The 16852-nt window shown below is 37.6% G+C and overlaps 1 protein-coding gene across 5 annotated transcripts in view; it reads right to left on the bottom strand.

Moving 5' to 3' along the window:
- Nucleotides 1–16852, bottom strand: part of ANKS1B (ankyrin repeat and sterile alpha motif domain containing 1B) — a 1156394-nt gene that overhangs the window by 519734 nt on the left and 619808 nt on the right. For 4 of the 5 annotated variants that reach the window (XM_070370293.1, XM_070370295.1, XM_070370294.1 and 1 more), the window contains exons 13-14: nucleotides 5666–6255; nucleotides 3459–3531 (exon numbers count right to left, since the gene is read on the bottom strand). In XM_070370293.1, the coding sequence (XP_070226394.1) occupies nucleotides 3459–3531; nucleotides 5666–6255 (663 nt within the window). The remainder of the gene's footprint in view (nucleotides 1–3458; nucleotides 3532–5665; nucleotides 6256–16852) is intronic. The other variant, XM_070370296.1, reaches the window with a different exon arrangement.

The following is a 16852-nucleotide window of genomic DNA, read 5'->3' as shown; positions in this document are numbered from 1 at the left end:
TTTCTTTCTATACTTAAGTGATCCTCAGTTTCATCAAGAAGATCATCAGCCTGATTCTTAGAAAGTGTGACAATCTGAAGTGGTTCCAGTGAACATGGTAAATTTCCTAACTTGAAAGTACTTCTTTGTTATACAAAGACAATGGTTAAGAAATAAAACTTCAAGAAAGACTTCATATGAAAGCAACTTAGAATATGAATAGTTAAAGCTTAACTACAATTTTCACTGGTCAAAAAGAAAAGCAAATCAGATTTCCCAAGTATTTCTTGTTGTGTGGTACATACTCTACATAGAAGGATCAGTTATGTATACCTGGATAAAAAGGTAAGAGAGTTTATATTTATTGATCACCTGCTTACCTTGCCACCTTATGAGGGAGTTGTTAAAAATCTGAATTTATAGGGAAGGAAATTGAGAATAAAGGTCACAAAACCACTAAAACATGACACTGGAATCTGAACCTCAAAACCTGTTCTCTGAAAAAAATCTTATATCTGGGTGTACATGATGACATAAAATGTACTATCACATCACATGTACAGCATTACCAAAGAACAGGATGTTCTACGTAAAATGAAGTATTCAATATAATTGAATCCTACTGCCAAAGTGTTTGGCATTTAAGTCTGATTTCTTAAGTGGGAAGCCAGACATTGTGTTTGTAAAAATCATCCATGAATGTTAGTCCGAGTGAGAACCTAAGGGACTGACCTAAAATAAAGTCAGTAAATATATTTACTCTATTTCTGTCTTAGTCCTGGACAACTGGGGCTGCCAGCAGTTTCTAACTACTATATAACTGCTGAGGAAACTTTTTAAAAGATAGAGAAAACTGATTTCTATGAGTGGAACTAGTTATATGATTCATAGAAACTGCTCAAACTTTGAGCTGATTCGTAGGAATGGAGATGGAAAGTGAAAGTGAAGTCGCTCAGTTGTGTCCAACTCTTTGCGAAGACCCCATGGCCTGTAGCCTACCAGGCTCGTCTGTCCATGGGATTTTCCAGGCAATAGTCTTGGAGTGGATTGCCATTTCCTTCGCCAGGGGATCTTCCCAACCCAGGAATCAAACCCGGGTCTCCTGCATTGTAGACAGACGCTTTACCGTCTGAGCCACCAGGGAAGCCAGATCCTTTTTTGGTTCAATAAATATTTTGTTTATGAAAACACCTGAAATTAGAAATGCAAGTGGGGTCAGGGGAGGGCAAATAAAAACAATGAAACATAAGGGGCAAGAGTTTGGAAAATTCAGTGTTGATTCTTGATCCATCATGTATCTCCATAGCCTATGGTTTTAGTCTCCCCCAAAGGACATGAGTCTGAGTAAACTCCAGGAGTTGGTGACAGACAGGGAGGCCTGGAGTGCTGCAGTCCATGGGGTCGCAAAGAGTTGGACACGACTGAGTGACTGAACTGAACTGAATCACCTTCTGAGGTTTTTAGCAACAAACATCATAAATGCTTATAAACTATGCAGCTCTGATGAAGCCAGGCATAGTGCTTGGTTCAGTGGCCTTCCAAAACAAAATTCCAGACACTGATAACATACATTTGGTAAAGTAGTATTTCCCGTGTTCACTCTAAATTTACCTCCTGTTGATTTCATTGCACATCTCTTCCTCATTGTCAAGTGAAAAGAGAATACTCAGATTTCAGAATAATTTAGAACATTTAAATCAATACATTCTAGATTTTTTCTCTTCTCTTTGCCAGGGTGCATTGGAATTTATGGTCTCTTTTAGTAATTACTCTTCCCTGGTACCAACTGACTGTCAGCTTTGTTATGACCTGCATTCTAATTGACACATCACAATTTCAGGGAATACAGCAAATTGAACATGAAAGCTGTGAGACTAGCAGACATTATAAAGTTCTTAAAAGAAGGGCTGCTGTGTGTTTTTCTTCATATGCCCATAGTGTCTAACACAACATCTCCCTCATGATAGAGCAATGGAGAGCTAAAATTTAATACATGTCTACATATGTCAGACTCGACTCTCATGCCACTGAACATGTTTCTACAATGATCCTATATTAATATTTTCATTTTATGAGGAAACTGAGTGTGTTGCCTAAGATCAAGCAGCTAGTAAACAGCAGGACTGATACATGAATTCATGTCTGTCTGACTTTTTATTTCATCATGTTATTTCCTGACCAGACTCAGTACCCCAACACATTAGACATGGAATGTCATCTTCACAGGGTTGTTTATCACTTCTCTAGTTCTAGCTGGTCTCAAGAGGGAAAAACCTTCTGCCCAGTAGAGCTGTAATTCACAAATGGCCTGATGGTCAATTGGAATGCCACATGTTATGGTCAATCACTTAGTGCATAATTAGTGTGTAATTAAGAAGTGAAAATTAAGGCGCATAGAGAACCAGTCTTTGTTAATAGTAATGATGCTTTGGGGATTGAGTCTTTCATTTTCATTATCACTGTAGAAAAACGTGAGTAAAGGATAGGATGGCAATCTAAGAGGGGGAAAGAAGAGAATTAAGTGAAAATAAACTGGATTGTTGACTACTAAAATGTCCTTCAAAGGCAATTTTGCCCAAGTGGCTTTTTTAACATTTACTCTTATTTTCATTATAATCATGTTTGTAACGTTTTCACAATTCTATGGTACTATCTGAAGAATTTTGTAATATTACTGTTCAATGTCACCTGTCTTCCAACAGAAATGCATTAAGTCTCTGCTTGAATATTCTCAGTAATGGAGAACTTACTATGATAAGAAAACACATTCTTACCTTCACATCAGTAAAAAAAACAAAAACAAAAACAAAAAACATTCCCTACAGTTTTTTTGAAATTATTCTTTAAGCATATCTGAAAGAACTATCTGGCAACATGCATTTCTAGGCTGGCTCTTTGGATACTGGAAAAGTCCTCAATGTTTATCAGCATTTGTGTGTGAAAGAGATAGCTACATGTGTCATCATATCATGTTTGTGTCACTAATCAAAGTCACATGATTTTGCTACTTTTTTAGTAGGTTTTTTTTTTGTTGTTTGTTTGTTTTTTTAGTTTTTAAAGACTAAAACAAATATGTTTCAGCGAAAATTATTTAGTCTTTTTAAAAAATGATCACTTGCTCCATTACTCTTGCCTGGAGAATCCCCATGGACAGAGGAGCCTGGTGGGCTACAGTCTATAGGGTCACAAAGAGTTGGACACAACTGAAGCAACTTAGCATGCATGCATGCCCATACTTAGCTCTACATTAATGTTAATTGGCATAGTAAAATAGCACATGGGGAAGAAAATCTCTCAGTTTGCTAAATCTATATAGTTGATATTGTTTAGAGATCATGGTTGTTTGACATGAATGGAGGGAAATAATTTGCAGCTATTATTATTATGGTAAAAGATGAATTATCTATAGACTCCTATCATTTTATAACTAGTCCCTGAGTACATTTATTCATTACAACATAAAAGAGAGATTTCCTTACTTGTGTTCTCACCATTAATTTCTCGAAGTTCACTGTTAATTCCAACATCTATGGAATTCATTATTTTGTCAATCTGTGTGAAACAAAAAACATGTAAAATGAATTATTACATTTGCTTTGTGTTGCACTTTTGTTTTTTAAATTTCTTGTTTATTTTTATTTTTTATACAAATTTTAAAGGCTATTTCCATTTACAGTGATTACAAAATATTGGCTGTATTCCCTGTGTTGCAAGATATACCCTTGACCCTATCTTTTAGCCAGTAGTTTGTGCCTCTTAGTTCCTCACCTCTGTATTGTCCCTCCGGCCTCCACTGGTAACACTAGCCTGTTGTTCTCTGTACCTGTGAGTCGGCTTCGTTTTTGTTATATTCAGTAGTTTGTTGTATTTTTTAGATTACATATATTACATAGATTACATAGATTACACCAGTGTCTTCAGGCAGCTCTTGTCCTCCCCTAGCTGATTTTGACATAGGCTAGTTGATAGCCTTCTGTCCCCCTTCCTGACTTTTGTGCGATCTTCTAGAGAAATAAATATTTTTAACATTAAAAAAAATAGATTACATATATAAGTGATATCATATAGCATTTATCTTTCTCTGTTTGACTCATTTCACTGAGCATACAGCACTGCATTTTAAAATGACTTTCCACTGCCAGAAGCATATATTCTTGATATTATTGCCACTGCAAAACTCCAATTAAGAGATCAACAGAGAAAGATTTAAAGGGAGACAGACATCTTTTGAATTGCTTTTAGAAATACAAATTTAATCTCCTTTTCTTAAACTTTCGAAATCAGCTTGCCTTTTCTCTGAATTTCCTAAAATGAACTTTGTTTGGACTTACATGGGTCAGTAAGTTAGACATTGTGAATTCTTTAAACTCAGAAGGGGAAGGAGCTGAGGATAAGTTCACGTGACAATGTCTATCTTCTCGGTCATTCTTCCTCTTGGATCTGAGAGCATGCATCTCATCTGACCAGTGAAGTGTGGCCACTGGACCCAAGTTCTGATTAAACGGTATGACCAGCCACAAGCTTATTTGTAGCATATAATCACAAGAATCTAGGAATGGCAACAACTTGATTCTAAGAGATAAGTTACATTATTCACAGAGTTAATAAATATAAGAAATGGATAGATCTGAGTAAACTATCAGACTACTACTATGGAATTCGTAGGAAAATATGACTGTCTCAGCTTTAGCTATTTATGCTTTAAACCCGGTCATCATCCTAGCAGCCTTAGTGAGATAGCAGGTTTCAGAAATGACAATGAGCATTACTTAAATGTCCCATTTTGTTCACCCTGAAATAGATGCAGAGAGATTAAGTGATTTTCTCAAACAGCTCAATTCAGAATGTCAATACCAGACCATTTCTATTTCTCAGAATACTCTAGTGACCTATTGTGCTTCAAAACCTAATTCTACTGGCACAATCTTTTGAGAGACAAAATGTGACATTTTAGAATGAAATGCTGAGGAAGAATGTGGTCCATTCTTTGCAGAAATTCAAGAAAAAGCAAGAGACTTCATTACTTTATGATGTAGTCCTCTTAATGGAGAAAGGATGATATATTATTAACCTTAAAAGGGCATTTACTTCCTGAGTAATTCCAAGAAATTGAAGACTTTGTCTTTAAGTAGAGCTTAAATTGGTCATAATGGACTGCACACATTTTTCTTTAATGTCCAATAGTTGTAAAGGGAAATATTAAGTAACTTGTGTTTTTTGTATGATACTTGGAGAAGGGCCAGGACCTTTCTGTTTAATATTAAGATTATAAGAAGCTCTTCTGAAATTATAAGATACTTTAAAGAAGGAAGATGAGCTAACAGGGTTTAGTAATTAACAAAATGATATAAAGCAAACAAAAACACAAAGATTTTTCTCCATTTGTCAGCTGCAATGCTTAGTAGGGCACAATGTGAACATTTTCTTGTACCTCATAGCTAGTTATTACTTCTGCTTGATATCAATTTCTATGGAAACAACAGATATCCCCTCATGTGTGGAACTGTGTTTGTTTCTATGCTCGCTGTGAAATTATCATGTATTATCTCTACAACTTTTCCCTTCCACTTGGATCTATTTGTGGTATTTTTTTTTCCTCTGAAAGACTTAAAAAGCTGAAAATCCCTTCCTCAAAACTCTCTTGATGCTAAAGCTTTATGTAAAGAATAACAAGAACAAATCTTACTTCTTCCCATTCGGAAGTGAAAGATGGTGTTCTTTCAGAATTCCCTTTAGAGCTGTGATCAGCAGGTGAAGATTCACTCCAGTTAACTCTTGATGTTTTCTCATTTGAAGGGTAGGCAATGAGATCAGAATCCGATTTAGAGACAGTTTTGGATAAATGCATGTCGATCAGGGCTTTTGGTAATGACCTTATTCTCCCCAGGGTACACGCTCTCTCCACAAATCCCCCAGTGTTCACAATCCACTGGTCCCCATTCCGGGATCCACTTCTAGCTGTTCTTGTGCCAACAATGGTATGGTTTTCGAGTTGGCTGCTTTTTTTGTGAAAAATTGTTCTACTGACCACCTTGGGTTTAATTTTCTTTACCACAGGTTCTGATTTATTTTCTATTGGAGTTTGCTTGAAAGGCAAAGGACTATTTGCCAAACTGACTTCATCTTTTTCTTCTTCGCGTTCATCTCTTTTCCCATAGAGATGAAATGGATTTTCAGGGGACTCACAGGCTGGAGAGGATCCATGAAGGAGACCTGCAAATTGCCCAGGATCATATTCTTTTGGGGGATCAATGTCCTCCTGATGAGAGAGATCATCTGCAAAAGAGAAAAAAAAGGTCTGCATGCTCATTTGGAAAGGACTCTGAAAGCCCCGATACAATAGCAGCACCCTTTTGAACCTGTGTAATGTCCAAACAATTGATTTATTGTTACACAGTGATATCCTCACTTTATGAAATACCCATGACCCTACAGTGCCGTGTATAAAATAAATGTGTGTGTGTGTGTGCGTGTGTATACCAGATCTTCCTGATATACCTTAGGGTGTATTTCAAAGTTATGAATTGGGTATTAATTGAGTAATTGCCCACCCTTCTCCTTTGTCCTCAGGGAGTATATTTTATATTGGATAACAAAATTAGGTTTTCTTAATATGGGACACCCATGTTCAAACTTTTGGAGTAAATGAATCATTGTACAGTTAGGACATCAGGCAGGTAAATCAAGATCATATATAATGACATCCCTTTGCTCTCCCAGCAAATAAAATAAAAAACAAAACCTTGAAAAGAAGTATAATTCGGGATAATTGAAAGGTAATAATCCTAACGTGTTACTTCAAATATAAAATTAAGATTAATTCTACACAAATTATATGATTTAGACAAAAAGGATTTATCCATGCTTAACAGGCAAACAATGCAGTGTCACTAAAAAGTGAGACCCTTTTACAGGAAACTGATGTTGCACTACTAACACAAAGCTGTCCTTTTCTTTCTTCTATGAAACAGATTTAGTTATTTTTCAATTTCTTCAGATCTTTAAAAATGTAATCCAGAAAAGAAACCAAAGAATAAAATTTTTATTACTTTAATTTTTTCTAAGATGAAACATAAATGTTCTCTGAGATTTAAAATATGTGCGTGTGCTCAGTCATGTCCAACTCTTTGTGGCCCCATGGACTGTAGCCCGCCAGGCTCCCCTGTCTGTGGAATTTTCCAGGCAAACTGGGTTTCCAGGCAACCCAATATTGGAGTGGGTTGCCATTTTCTCCTGCAGGGGATCTTTCCGACCCAGGGATCAAACCCTTGTCTCCTTTGTTTCCTACATTGGCAGGCGGCTTCTTTACCACTGCACCCCTTGGGAAGCCCTGAGATTTAAAATACACCATGCTTTTTTTAATGACCTAGTTTGTCTTTTAAAGACACAGTGTGTAAAAACCTGGCCAAAGAAATTAGCGAAGGGAGTCAGTCTACTTTTTTGACTGGTCACTTTAATTAACATTCAGCTAAATATTTGCCATGATCAAAAGTTAAATTACCTGATAAGCCTAGTCTTCTGAAAAAGTAAAATATAGCCAATGTGGTAGATAAAATATAACAAATTCAAAGCTGACTTGCTAATTCACAACTTAAAGAAGTTAGTTATTATTGTAAACCAAAAACATCAAAGTTTTTATAAGTTAACAAGTAACATTTACTAGGCATGAGCTATTTACTACTCACTAAATTAGAGGTAATATTTCTATCTCCTTATGTGATCATCATAACAACTCTATGAAATGATTAATAACAATCATGGTTATCTAATCGAAAGAGATTTGGTCAGAATATGTAAACAAATTGTCAACCTCAATAAATCTCAATAGATATTTGCCCAAGGAATGCTACAGACAAATCAGCTTTCTTAATTGAAGTTTGGCCCCAGCTCCATACGCTTTTGTCTCTCTTGGAGCTAATAGAAGCAGGTATGATCCTGGCTTTATATATTCTCCAGACCTCACCGAGGTTCCTCTTTAGCTGTCCCAAATGAAGATGTTCCCTTCCTAGACCTAACACAGTGCTGAGTAGAAGAAAAAAGTGTCAGGATGAGAGATCCATGAGACAATGATCTAAAAGAGAAACAATCTGTACCACCCCGTACTCTCACAAGTACTTTATCTTCTCATAAAAACTTTCTAGTATACTGGACATGGATTTTTCCCTCCTCTTGCAACAGAGATTTTTCTTGGAGGAGAAGAGTGCGTGGAGTGTAAGGCAAAGCAGCCTTAAATTCTCTAAGGCTAGAGTATATGCCCTATTACATCCATTTTTTAGAAGTCAAAATTAATATGTAGACAACTTAACGCTGTTAAATTTCCCCAGCTAATAAGTAGTTAAGCTGAGATTCAAACTAAGGCCTATCAGATACTTATATCCATTGGCCTGGAAAATTTATTATTAAGATAAAAGAACAATCTAGGGTTCAAGGACAATCAAATAGGCTCTTTGTGGGAAGTGATATGTCTCTCCTGGTTATGACTATTTCTGGAATTTGGAAAAAAATGGATGAAAAGGATTTTTTTTTTCCTGCTTCATGGAGGTAAGCTTATACTAAGAGAAAGTAAAATATGGTGTTCTGTTTGAATTTATTGTCTCCTTTTTCTTGCTGGGCTACTTGGCTCTCCTATAATGCTTTATACAATAAGTAGGTTTGTATGAGATGACAGTAATGGGTAAATAATGCAGAAGGAAGCAAGAATTCTGAAATAAAGAAGTTTAGTTTGAGTATGAGAGGAAAAATTGAAATAGGGAACAGAGTACTTCAAGGCTGTATATTGTCACCTGCTTGTTTAACTTATATGCAGAGCACATCATGAAAAACGTTAGGCTGGATGAAGCACAAGCTGAAATGAAAATTGCCAGGAGAAATATCAATAACCTCAGATATGTAGATGACACCACCCTTATGGCAGAAAGCAAAGAAGAACTAAAGAGCCTCTTGATGAAAGTGAAAGAGGAGAGTGAAAAAGTTGGCTTAAAACTCAACATTCAGAAAGCTAAGATCATGGCATCTGGTCATCACTTCATGGCAACTAGATGGGGAAACAGTGACAGACTTTATTTTGGGGGGCCCCAAAATCACTGCAAATGGTAACTGCAGCCATGAAATTAAAGGACACTTGCTCCTTGGCAGAAAAGTTATGACCAACCTAGACAGCATATTAAAAAGCAGAGACATTACTTTACCAACAAAGGTCTGTCTAGTTAAAGCTATGGTTTTTCCAGTAGTCATGTATGGATGTGAGAGTTGCACTATAAAGAAAGCTGAGCACCAAGAATTGATGCTTTTGAACTGTGGTGTTGGAGAAGACTCTTGAGTCCCTTGGACTGCAAGGAGATCCAACTAGTCCATCCTGGGGGAATTCAGTCCTGAATATTTATTGGAAGGGCTGATGCTGAAGCTGAAACTTCAATACTTTGGCCACCTGATGCTAAGAACTGACTCATTTGAAAAGACCCTGATGCTGGGAAAGATTGAAGGCAGAAGAAGAAGGGGATGACAGAGGATGAGATGGCTGGATGGCATCACTGACTCAATGGACATGAGTTTGAGTAAACTCTGGGAGTTGGTGATGGACAGGGAGGCCTGGCCTGCTGCAGTCCATGGGGTCACAAAGAGTCAGACACAACTGAGTGATTGAACTTAACTAAACTGAACTGAAGGGGGAAAAAAAAAAAACCCTGTAAATCACAGTCAAGAGGTTTCTGATCATGTTCACTATAGTGAGATATTTAGGAGCATAACATTATTTAAACTTTTCTTTGAATATTATTATTAGGTTACCATCCCTTCTGTGATTTGATAAAAATAACTATAATCACATCTCAAAAGTGCTTTATAATGTTCAAGTCCTCTAGTCACAAGCAGTCCCTTCTCTCAGTAAAAGAGAATTTAATTATTAGCTCATAAGCCTAGGCTTTTGAAGAATAGTTCTTGCCATTAAGACAGTTGATAGCATTCTTACCAAGAGTTCTGAAAAGGCAAATATTACCTATTTCAGTGGCCAAACCCTAAGAATTTCTCAAAGCAAAGACAGTGAGAAGCTGATATGGAACCTGCTGGGTACCTATTCAGTTGATTGAATGCAGTTACAACCTCCACGTGCACAGGCTCCTTTAGCCTTTAGCCACACTCCATCCTGTACCCATTCCTCCCATAGGATTTTAGAGGTTACGTGTGGCCAAGTACCTTGCTTTGGTCAGTGCATCAATTGCACTCATCCCACACGCTAGCAAAATAATACTCAAAATTCTCCAAGCCAGGCTTCAACAGTACATGAACCATGAACTTCCAGATGTTCAAGCTGGATTTAAAAAAAGCAGAGGAACCAGAGATCAAATTGCCAACATACTCTATATCATAGAAAAAGCAAGAGATTTCCAGAAAAGCATCTACTTCTGCTTCATCGACTACGTAAAGACTTTGACTGTGTGGATCACAACAAACTGTGGAAAATACTTAAGTGAAAATTAGAAAAGGCCGAGGAACCAGAGATCAAATTGCCAACATCCACTGGATCATAGAAAAAGCAAGAGAGTTCCAGAAAAACATCTACTTGTGCTTTATTGATTACGCCAAAGCCTTTGACTGTGTGGATCACAACAAACTGCGCAAAATTCTGAAAGAGATGGGAATACCAAACCACCCTACCTGCCTCCTGAGAAATCTGTATGCAGGTCAAGAACCAACAGTTAGAACTGGACATGGAACAACAGACTGGTTCCATATCAGGAAAGGAGTACGTCAAGGCTGTATATTGTCACTCTACTTATTTAACTTCTATGCAGGGTGCATCATGAGAAATGCTGGGCTGGATGAAGCACAAGCTGGAATCAAGATTGCTGGGAGAAATATCAATAACCTCAGATATGCAGATGACACCACCCTTATGGCAAAAAGTGAAGAAGAACTAAAGAGCCTCTTGATGAAAGTGAAAGAGGAGAGTGAGAAAGTTGGCTTAAAACTCAACATTCAGAAAGCTAAGATCGTGGCATCTGATCTCATCACCTCATGGCAAATAGATGGGGAAACAGTGAAAACAGTGACAGACTATTTTGGGAACTCCAAAATCACTGAAGGTGGTGACTGTAGCCATGAAATTAAAAGATGCTTACTCTTTGGGAGAAAAACTATGAACAACCTACACAGCACATTAAAAAGCAGAGACATTACTTTACCAACAAAGGTCCTTCTAGTCAAGGCTATGGTTTTTCCAGTGGTCATATATGGATGTGAGAGTTGGACTATAAAGAAAGCTGGATGCCAAAGAATTGATACTTTTGAACTGTGGTGTTGGAGAAGACTCTTGAGAGTCCCTTGGACTGCAAGGAGATCCAACCAGTCCATCCTGGGGGAAATCAGTCCTGAATATTCACTGGAAGGACTGATGCTGAAGCTGAAACTCCAATACTTTGGCCACCTGGTGTGAAGAGCTGACTCATTTGAAAAGACCCTGATGCTGGGAAAGATTGAGGGCAGGAGAAGAAGGGGACAACAGAGGATGAGATGGTTGGATGGCATCACCGACTCAATGGACATGAGTTTGAGTAAACTCCGGGAGTTGGTATTGGACAGGGAGGCCTGGCGTGCTGCAGTCCATGGGGTTGCAAAAAGTCGGACATGACTGAGCAACTGAACTGAAGTGAGCTGAACAATGGAAAGCATGATATAAGAGAGATTTGAAAAGTACTTGTGCATTGGGGCTTCTTCTCTTGCTGTTCTTGGAATCTTGCCTCTATGTGAACAAGCTCTGGCTAGTCTGCTGGAAGATAAAATAATACATTACCCAGATGTTTGAAATTACAGGTTCCTCCCACCCCACCCAAGTATAATGAGCCTACCAGATCAGAAGACAGTTGCCACTGAAAAGATAGATGGTTATAGTCATAGATACCAAGAGGAGGGAGTAATATTGGGGTGTGGGGTGGTGGTGGAAGGCACATAGAAAGCACCAGTATTAGGAGGCAGAATGAGTGGGGACACGGTGGACAAGAGCCTTATTGTGGTTTCTATTGGAAGTAATGGACAAAACAAGGCAAACAGGTTTAGTATTGGTTAGTTCAAATCTTTTCAAGAGGCTCTGGGCCATAGAGACGGTCCCTCGGTATCTTGTTCTTGGTTTTGTTATGATTGGGGCACGTGGGTAGTGGCCCAGTATGAGAACCTGATAAAGAAAGTGGTTGAAGTATGGTTTTGGATTGGTTGGTTTGCATATGAAAGGTATGTCTTCTGGTGAGTTGTTTACTGTCTTTAAGAATTACCTGTGGCGGATCCATTATGATATTTGGCAAAACTAATACAATTATGTAAAGTTTAAAAAAAAAAAAAAAAATAAATAAAAAAAAAAATAAAATAAAGTAAAAATGAAAAAAAAAAAAAAAAAATTACCTAGCCCTGGGAGGAACAGTGCCTCCAGGATCAGCAAGGTCCCAAGATGTTAAGGCATCAAACAAAAACAAAAACCCTCCAAAATAAAAAGGCATGGTTAATACACCAGCCCCACTGTCACTTCAGTTGGAAGCCAGTCAACTTCCAAACATGTGAGTGAGGCTGACCAGGATCAACCAACTCCAGGCCAATCTGCCAGCAGTCGCATTAGGCAAGCTCATCTGAGTTTGGCCCAGATCAGAAGAAAACATGTTAATAAAATCATGAACTAAATAAATGGCTGTTGATTTAAGCCACAAAGTTTGGGTTGGCTTACTATATGACAATAGATAGTTTAGTCTATATCCCATTTTAAAGAAGAATTAACATATTCTTCAAAATAAGTTTTGGCAATGTTTGTATTTTCAAGTCTGGAAATGATGATAGTAATAGTATATAACATCACTAATAGTGTTGTGAAGATGAATGAAAAATAAAAGTAAGGGAGTTAGAATAATGCCTGTGGCATGGAATACATTAAATATGTGTTTTTATTATTACAACAATAATTTTTAATCTAGAGAGTTTCATTTTTACAAAGGTAGTAGTAATTTATTATATTAGACACTCAGTAATGATTATTATTTTGACATGCTTATATATTTTAAAAATATACTTCGGAAAGAATTTTCATATTTTCTTTCTATTACTTTAGATGAAACTGAGGCAAAGCATATTTGTAACATGTCTCATTTAATTTCACACTTCTCTTTTGACAAGTGGATATTTCATGCCAAGGTACAGAACTAAATATGTGTGAATTCCAATCTGATAGTTATTCAAAGAATCATTAGCATTTCAAAGAAATGTCAGAGTAAGTACCCAATAGTAAGGAGTTCAACATTCTTTTTTACCAATCTTTGTTGCTGATATATATCACTTATATAAATACCTGAATAACCATAAATTTCATGTCAAGATGAAAACAAATTATGTAAAACAAGTAATTTCTTCTTTTATTATAGATCATAACTGTTGTTTATTGGGTTACTGCATTTCTCTTTGGAAAATCAAAAATCTCTCAGGGATTCTATGCTGATGTTGATATTAGTAGAAATTCTGAATTCATTTCACAATATATATAAAATGCCTCTGTCCACCATATGCTCACATTCCAGTGAAGGAGGCAACTGTAGGCAAATCAAAAATAGTATAATTTCTGATGATGGTAAGTTGTATGCAAAAAATAAAGCAAACTGATGAGATAGGAATTATTACTGCAGACAGAGAGAAGAAGACATGAAAATCCATGTCCAGTGGCCTGAGAACCAGGAGAACCGATTGTGTAGCACATGAAATTAAAAGACTCTTACTCCTTGGAAGAAAAGTTATGACCAACCTAGATAGCATATTGAAAAGCAGAGACATTACTTTGCCAACAAAGGTCTGTCTAGTCAAGGCTATGGTTTTTCCAGTGATCATGTATGGATGTGAGAGTTGGACTGTGAAGAAAGCTGAGTGCCAAAGAATTGATGCTTTTGAACTCTGGTGCTGGAGAAGACTATTGAGAGTCCCTTGGACTGCAAGGAGATCCAACCAGTCCATTCTGAAGGAGATTAGCCCTGGGATTTCTTTGGAAGGAATGATGCTAAAGCTGAAACTCCAGTACTTTGGCCACCTCATGCAAAGAGTTGACTCATTGGAAAAGACTCTGATGCTGGGAGGGATTGGGGGCAGGAGAAGAAGGGGACTACAGAGGATGAGATGGCTGGATGGCACCACTGACTCGATGGATGTGAGTCTGAGTGAATTCCAGGAGTTGGTGATGGACAGGGAGGCCTGGCGTGCTGTGATTTATGGGGTCGCAAAGAGTCGGACACGACTGAGCGACTAAACTGAACTGAACTGAATCCAAAAGTTGGGAGGCTTGAGACTGAGGAAAAGATGATGTTTTAGTTTGAGTACAAAGATAGGAAAAAAGACTATTGGGCAGGAAGAATTCTTCCATTCAGAGTGGACATTAGTCTTTTGGTTCTATTCAAGCCTTCAACCGATGGGGTGAGGCCCATTCATTAGTGAGGGCAATCAGCTTTATTCAGTCTACCAATTTAAAGTTTAACCTCATCTCAAACACCCTCATAGAACTACCTAGAATAATGTTTGACCAAATATCTGGGCACCTCATGGACCATTCAAGATGACATATAAAATTAACCATCACAGGTGAGTAGAATGATTGGAGATGAAGTCTAAGATGAAGGGAGAGTTAGAGCTGATATGATTTTGTTTACATTTTTAAAAGATCACCTGGTATTTCTGATGGCAAGGACATGACAATAATGTATTTTAAGAAATTAATCTCCCCAAGTCCCTTCATAAAAACAACGCATATGATAGTGAAAGAATAAAATGATAGTAAAAAAGAAAAGAAAAACTAACAATCAACCAAACAAAAAACAATGACAGGTGGTATCTTCAATAAAGTGGGTATCAAGGAATCACCATGGCCATGGAAAATGGTTGAGCATAGCACAAATCATGAGATAGCAACAGGATGCATAACTGGCAGAGATGAAGAGAAAAGGAAATTGATGGAGCCTACAAGCTAAAGGACCCAGAAATTGCCATCAGATTTTGATTTCCAAAAGGAGAAGGCCTAGTTCTAAGCAGGATGCTGAGCAATAGAATCTGAGAATAACCTGCAGAACTTGAAAAAATCCTGCAAAAGGACAATTAGAAGTAGCGTATACCCTTGAGAATCTCAGAAATATGCAATAAATACATGCTTTTAGTAAACTAGGGACTTCCCTGGAGGCTCAGATGGTATAAAGCATCTGCCTACAATGCGGGAGACCTGGGATCAATCCCTGGGTTGGGAAGATCTCCTAGAGATGGAAATGGCAACCCACTCCAGTATTCTTGCCTGGAAAATCCCATAGACGGAGGAGCCTGGGAGGCTACAGTCCATTGGGTTGCAAAGAGTCAGACACAATTGAGCGACTTCACTTTCACTTTAGTAAACTGAGACTCCTCTGAAGAAAAAATGTCAGAAGCAGAATCCAAACTGAACAGGGTAAAAACACCAGCAATCTCAGGAAGAAAGATATTTCATATAATGAGAAGGAGGGAATGGTATGGAAGGCTGAGATCCAGAGGAAGGACATTTTGAATGTAATAATAGCAAAATATAGTGTTCAAATATGAGAGCACTACTTTATAAGGCAAAGAGTATGTAACTCTGGAAAAGAATGAGATAACAATGGGAAAAGGACATACTTTTCATTATAGGGAACTAGAATGCAAAAGTAGGAAGTCAAGAGATACCTGGAGTAACAGGCAAGTTTGGCCTTGGAGTACAAAATGAAGCAGGGCAAAGGCTAAAAGAGTTTTGCCAAGAGAATGCACTGGTCATAGCAAACACCCACTTGCAACAACACTCTACATATGGACATCACCAGATGGTCAATATCGAAATCAGATTGATTATATTCTTTGCGGCCAAAGTTGGAGAAGCTCTATACAGTCCGGAAAAACAAGACTAGGAGCTGACTGTGACTCAGATCATGAACTCCTTATTGTAAAAATCAGGTTTAACTTGAAGAAAGTAGGGAAATCAACTAAACCATGCAGGTATGAACTAAATCAAATCCCTTACGATTAAGCAGTGGAAGTGACAAATAGCTTCACAGGATTAGATCTGGTAGACAGAGTGCCTGAAGAACTATGGACGGAGGTTCATGACCTTGTATAGGAGGCAGTGATCAAAACCATGCTCAAGAAGAAGAAACGCAAAAAGGCAAAATGGTTTTCTGAGGAGGCCTTACAAATAGCTGAGAAAAGAAGAGAAGAGATAGGCAAAGGAAAAAAGAAAAGATATATCCATCTGAATGCACAGTTCCAAAGAATAAAAGGAGAGATAAGAAAGTCTTCCTCAGTGATCAATGCAAAGAAATAGAGGAAAACAATAGAATGGGAAAGACTAGAGATCTCTTCAAGAAAGTTAGAGATACCAAGGAAACATTTCATGCAAAGATGGGCACAATAAATGACAGAAAAGGTATGGACCTAACAGAAGCAGAAGATATTAAGAAGAAGTGGCAAGAATACACAGAAGAACTATATAAAAAAGATCTTAATGATTCAGATAACCATGATGATGTGATCACTCACCTAGAGCCAGACATCCTGGAATGTGAAGTCAAGTGGGCCTTAGGAAGCATCACTATGAACAAAGCTAGTGGAAGTGATGGAATTCCAGCTGAGCTATTTAAAATCCTAAAAGATGATGCTGTGAAAGTGTTGCACTCAATATGCCAGCAAATTTGGAAAACTCAGCAGTGGCCATAGAACTGGAAAAGGTCAGTTTTCATTCCAATTCCAAAGAAAGTCAATGCCAAAGAGTGTTCACACACTACCAAAGATAGTTCACACTACCACACAATTGCACTCATCTCACACACTAGTGAAGTAATGCTCAAAATTCTCCACGCTAGGCTTCAACAGT

The sequence above is a fragment of the Bos mutus genome, chromosome 5, assembly GCF_027580195.1.
Source record: "Bos mutus isolate GX-2022 chromosome 5, NWIPB_WYAK_1.1, whole genome shotgun sequence".
NCBI classification, from domain to species: Eukaryota; Metazoa; Chordata; class Mammalia; order Artiodactyla; family Bovidae; genus Bos; species Bos mutus.
Note: the sequence above shows the minus strand (reverse complement) of the source record. Positions and strands in the feature narration are given on the sequence as shown.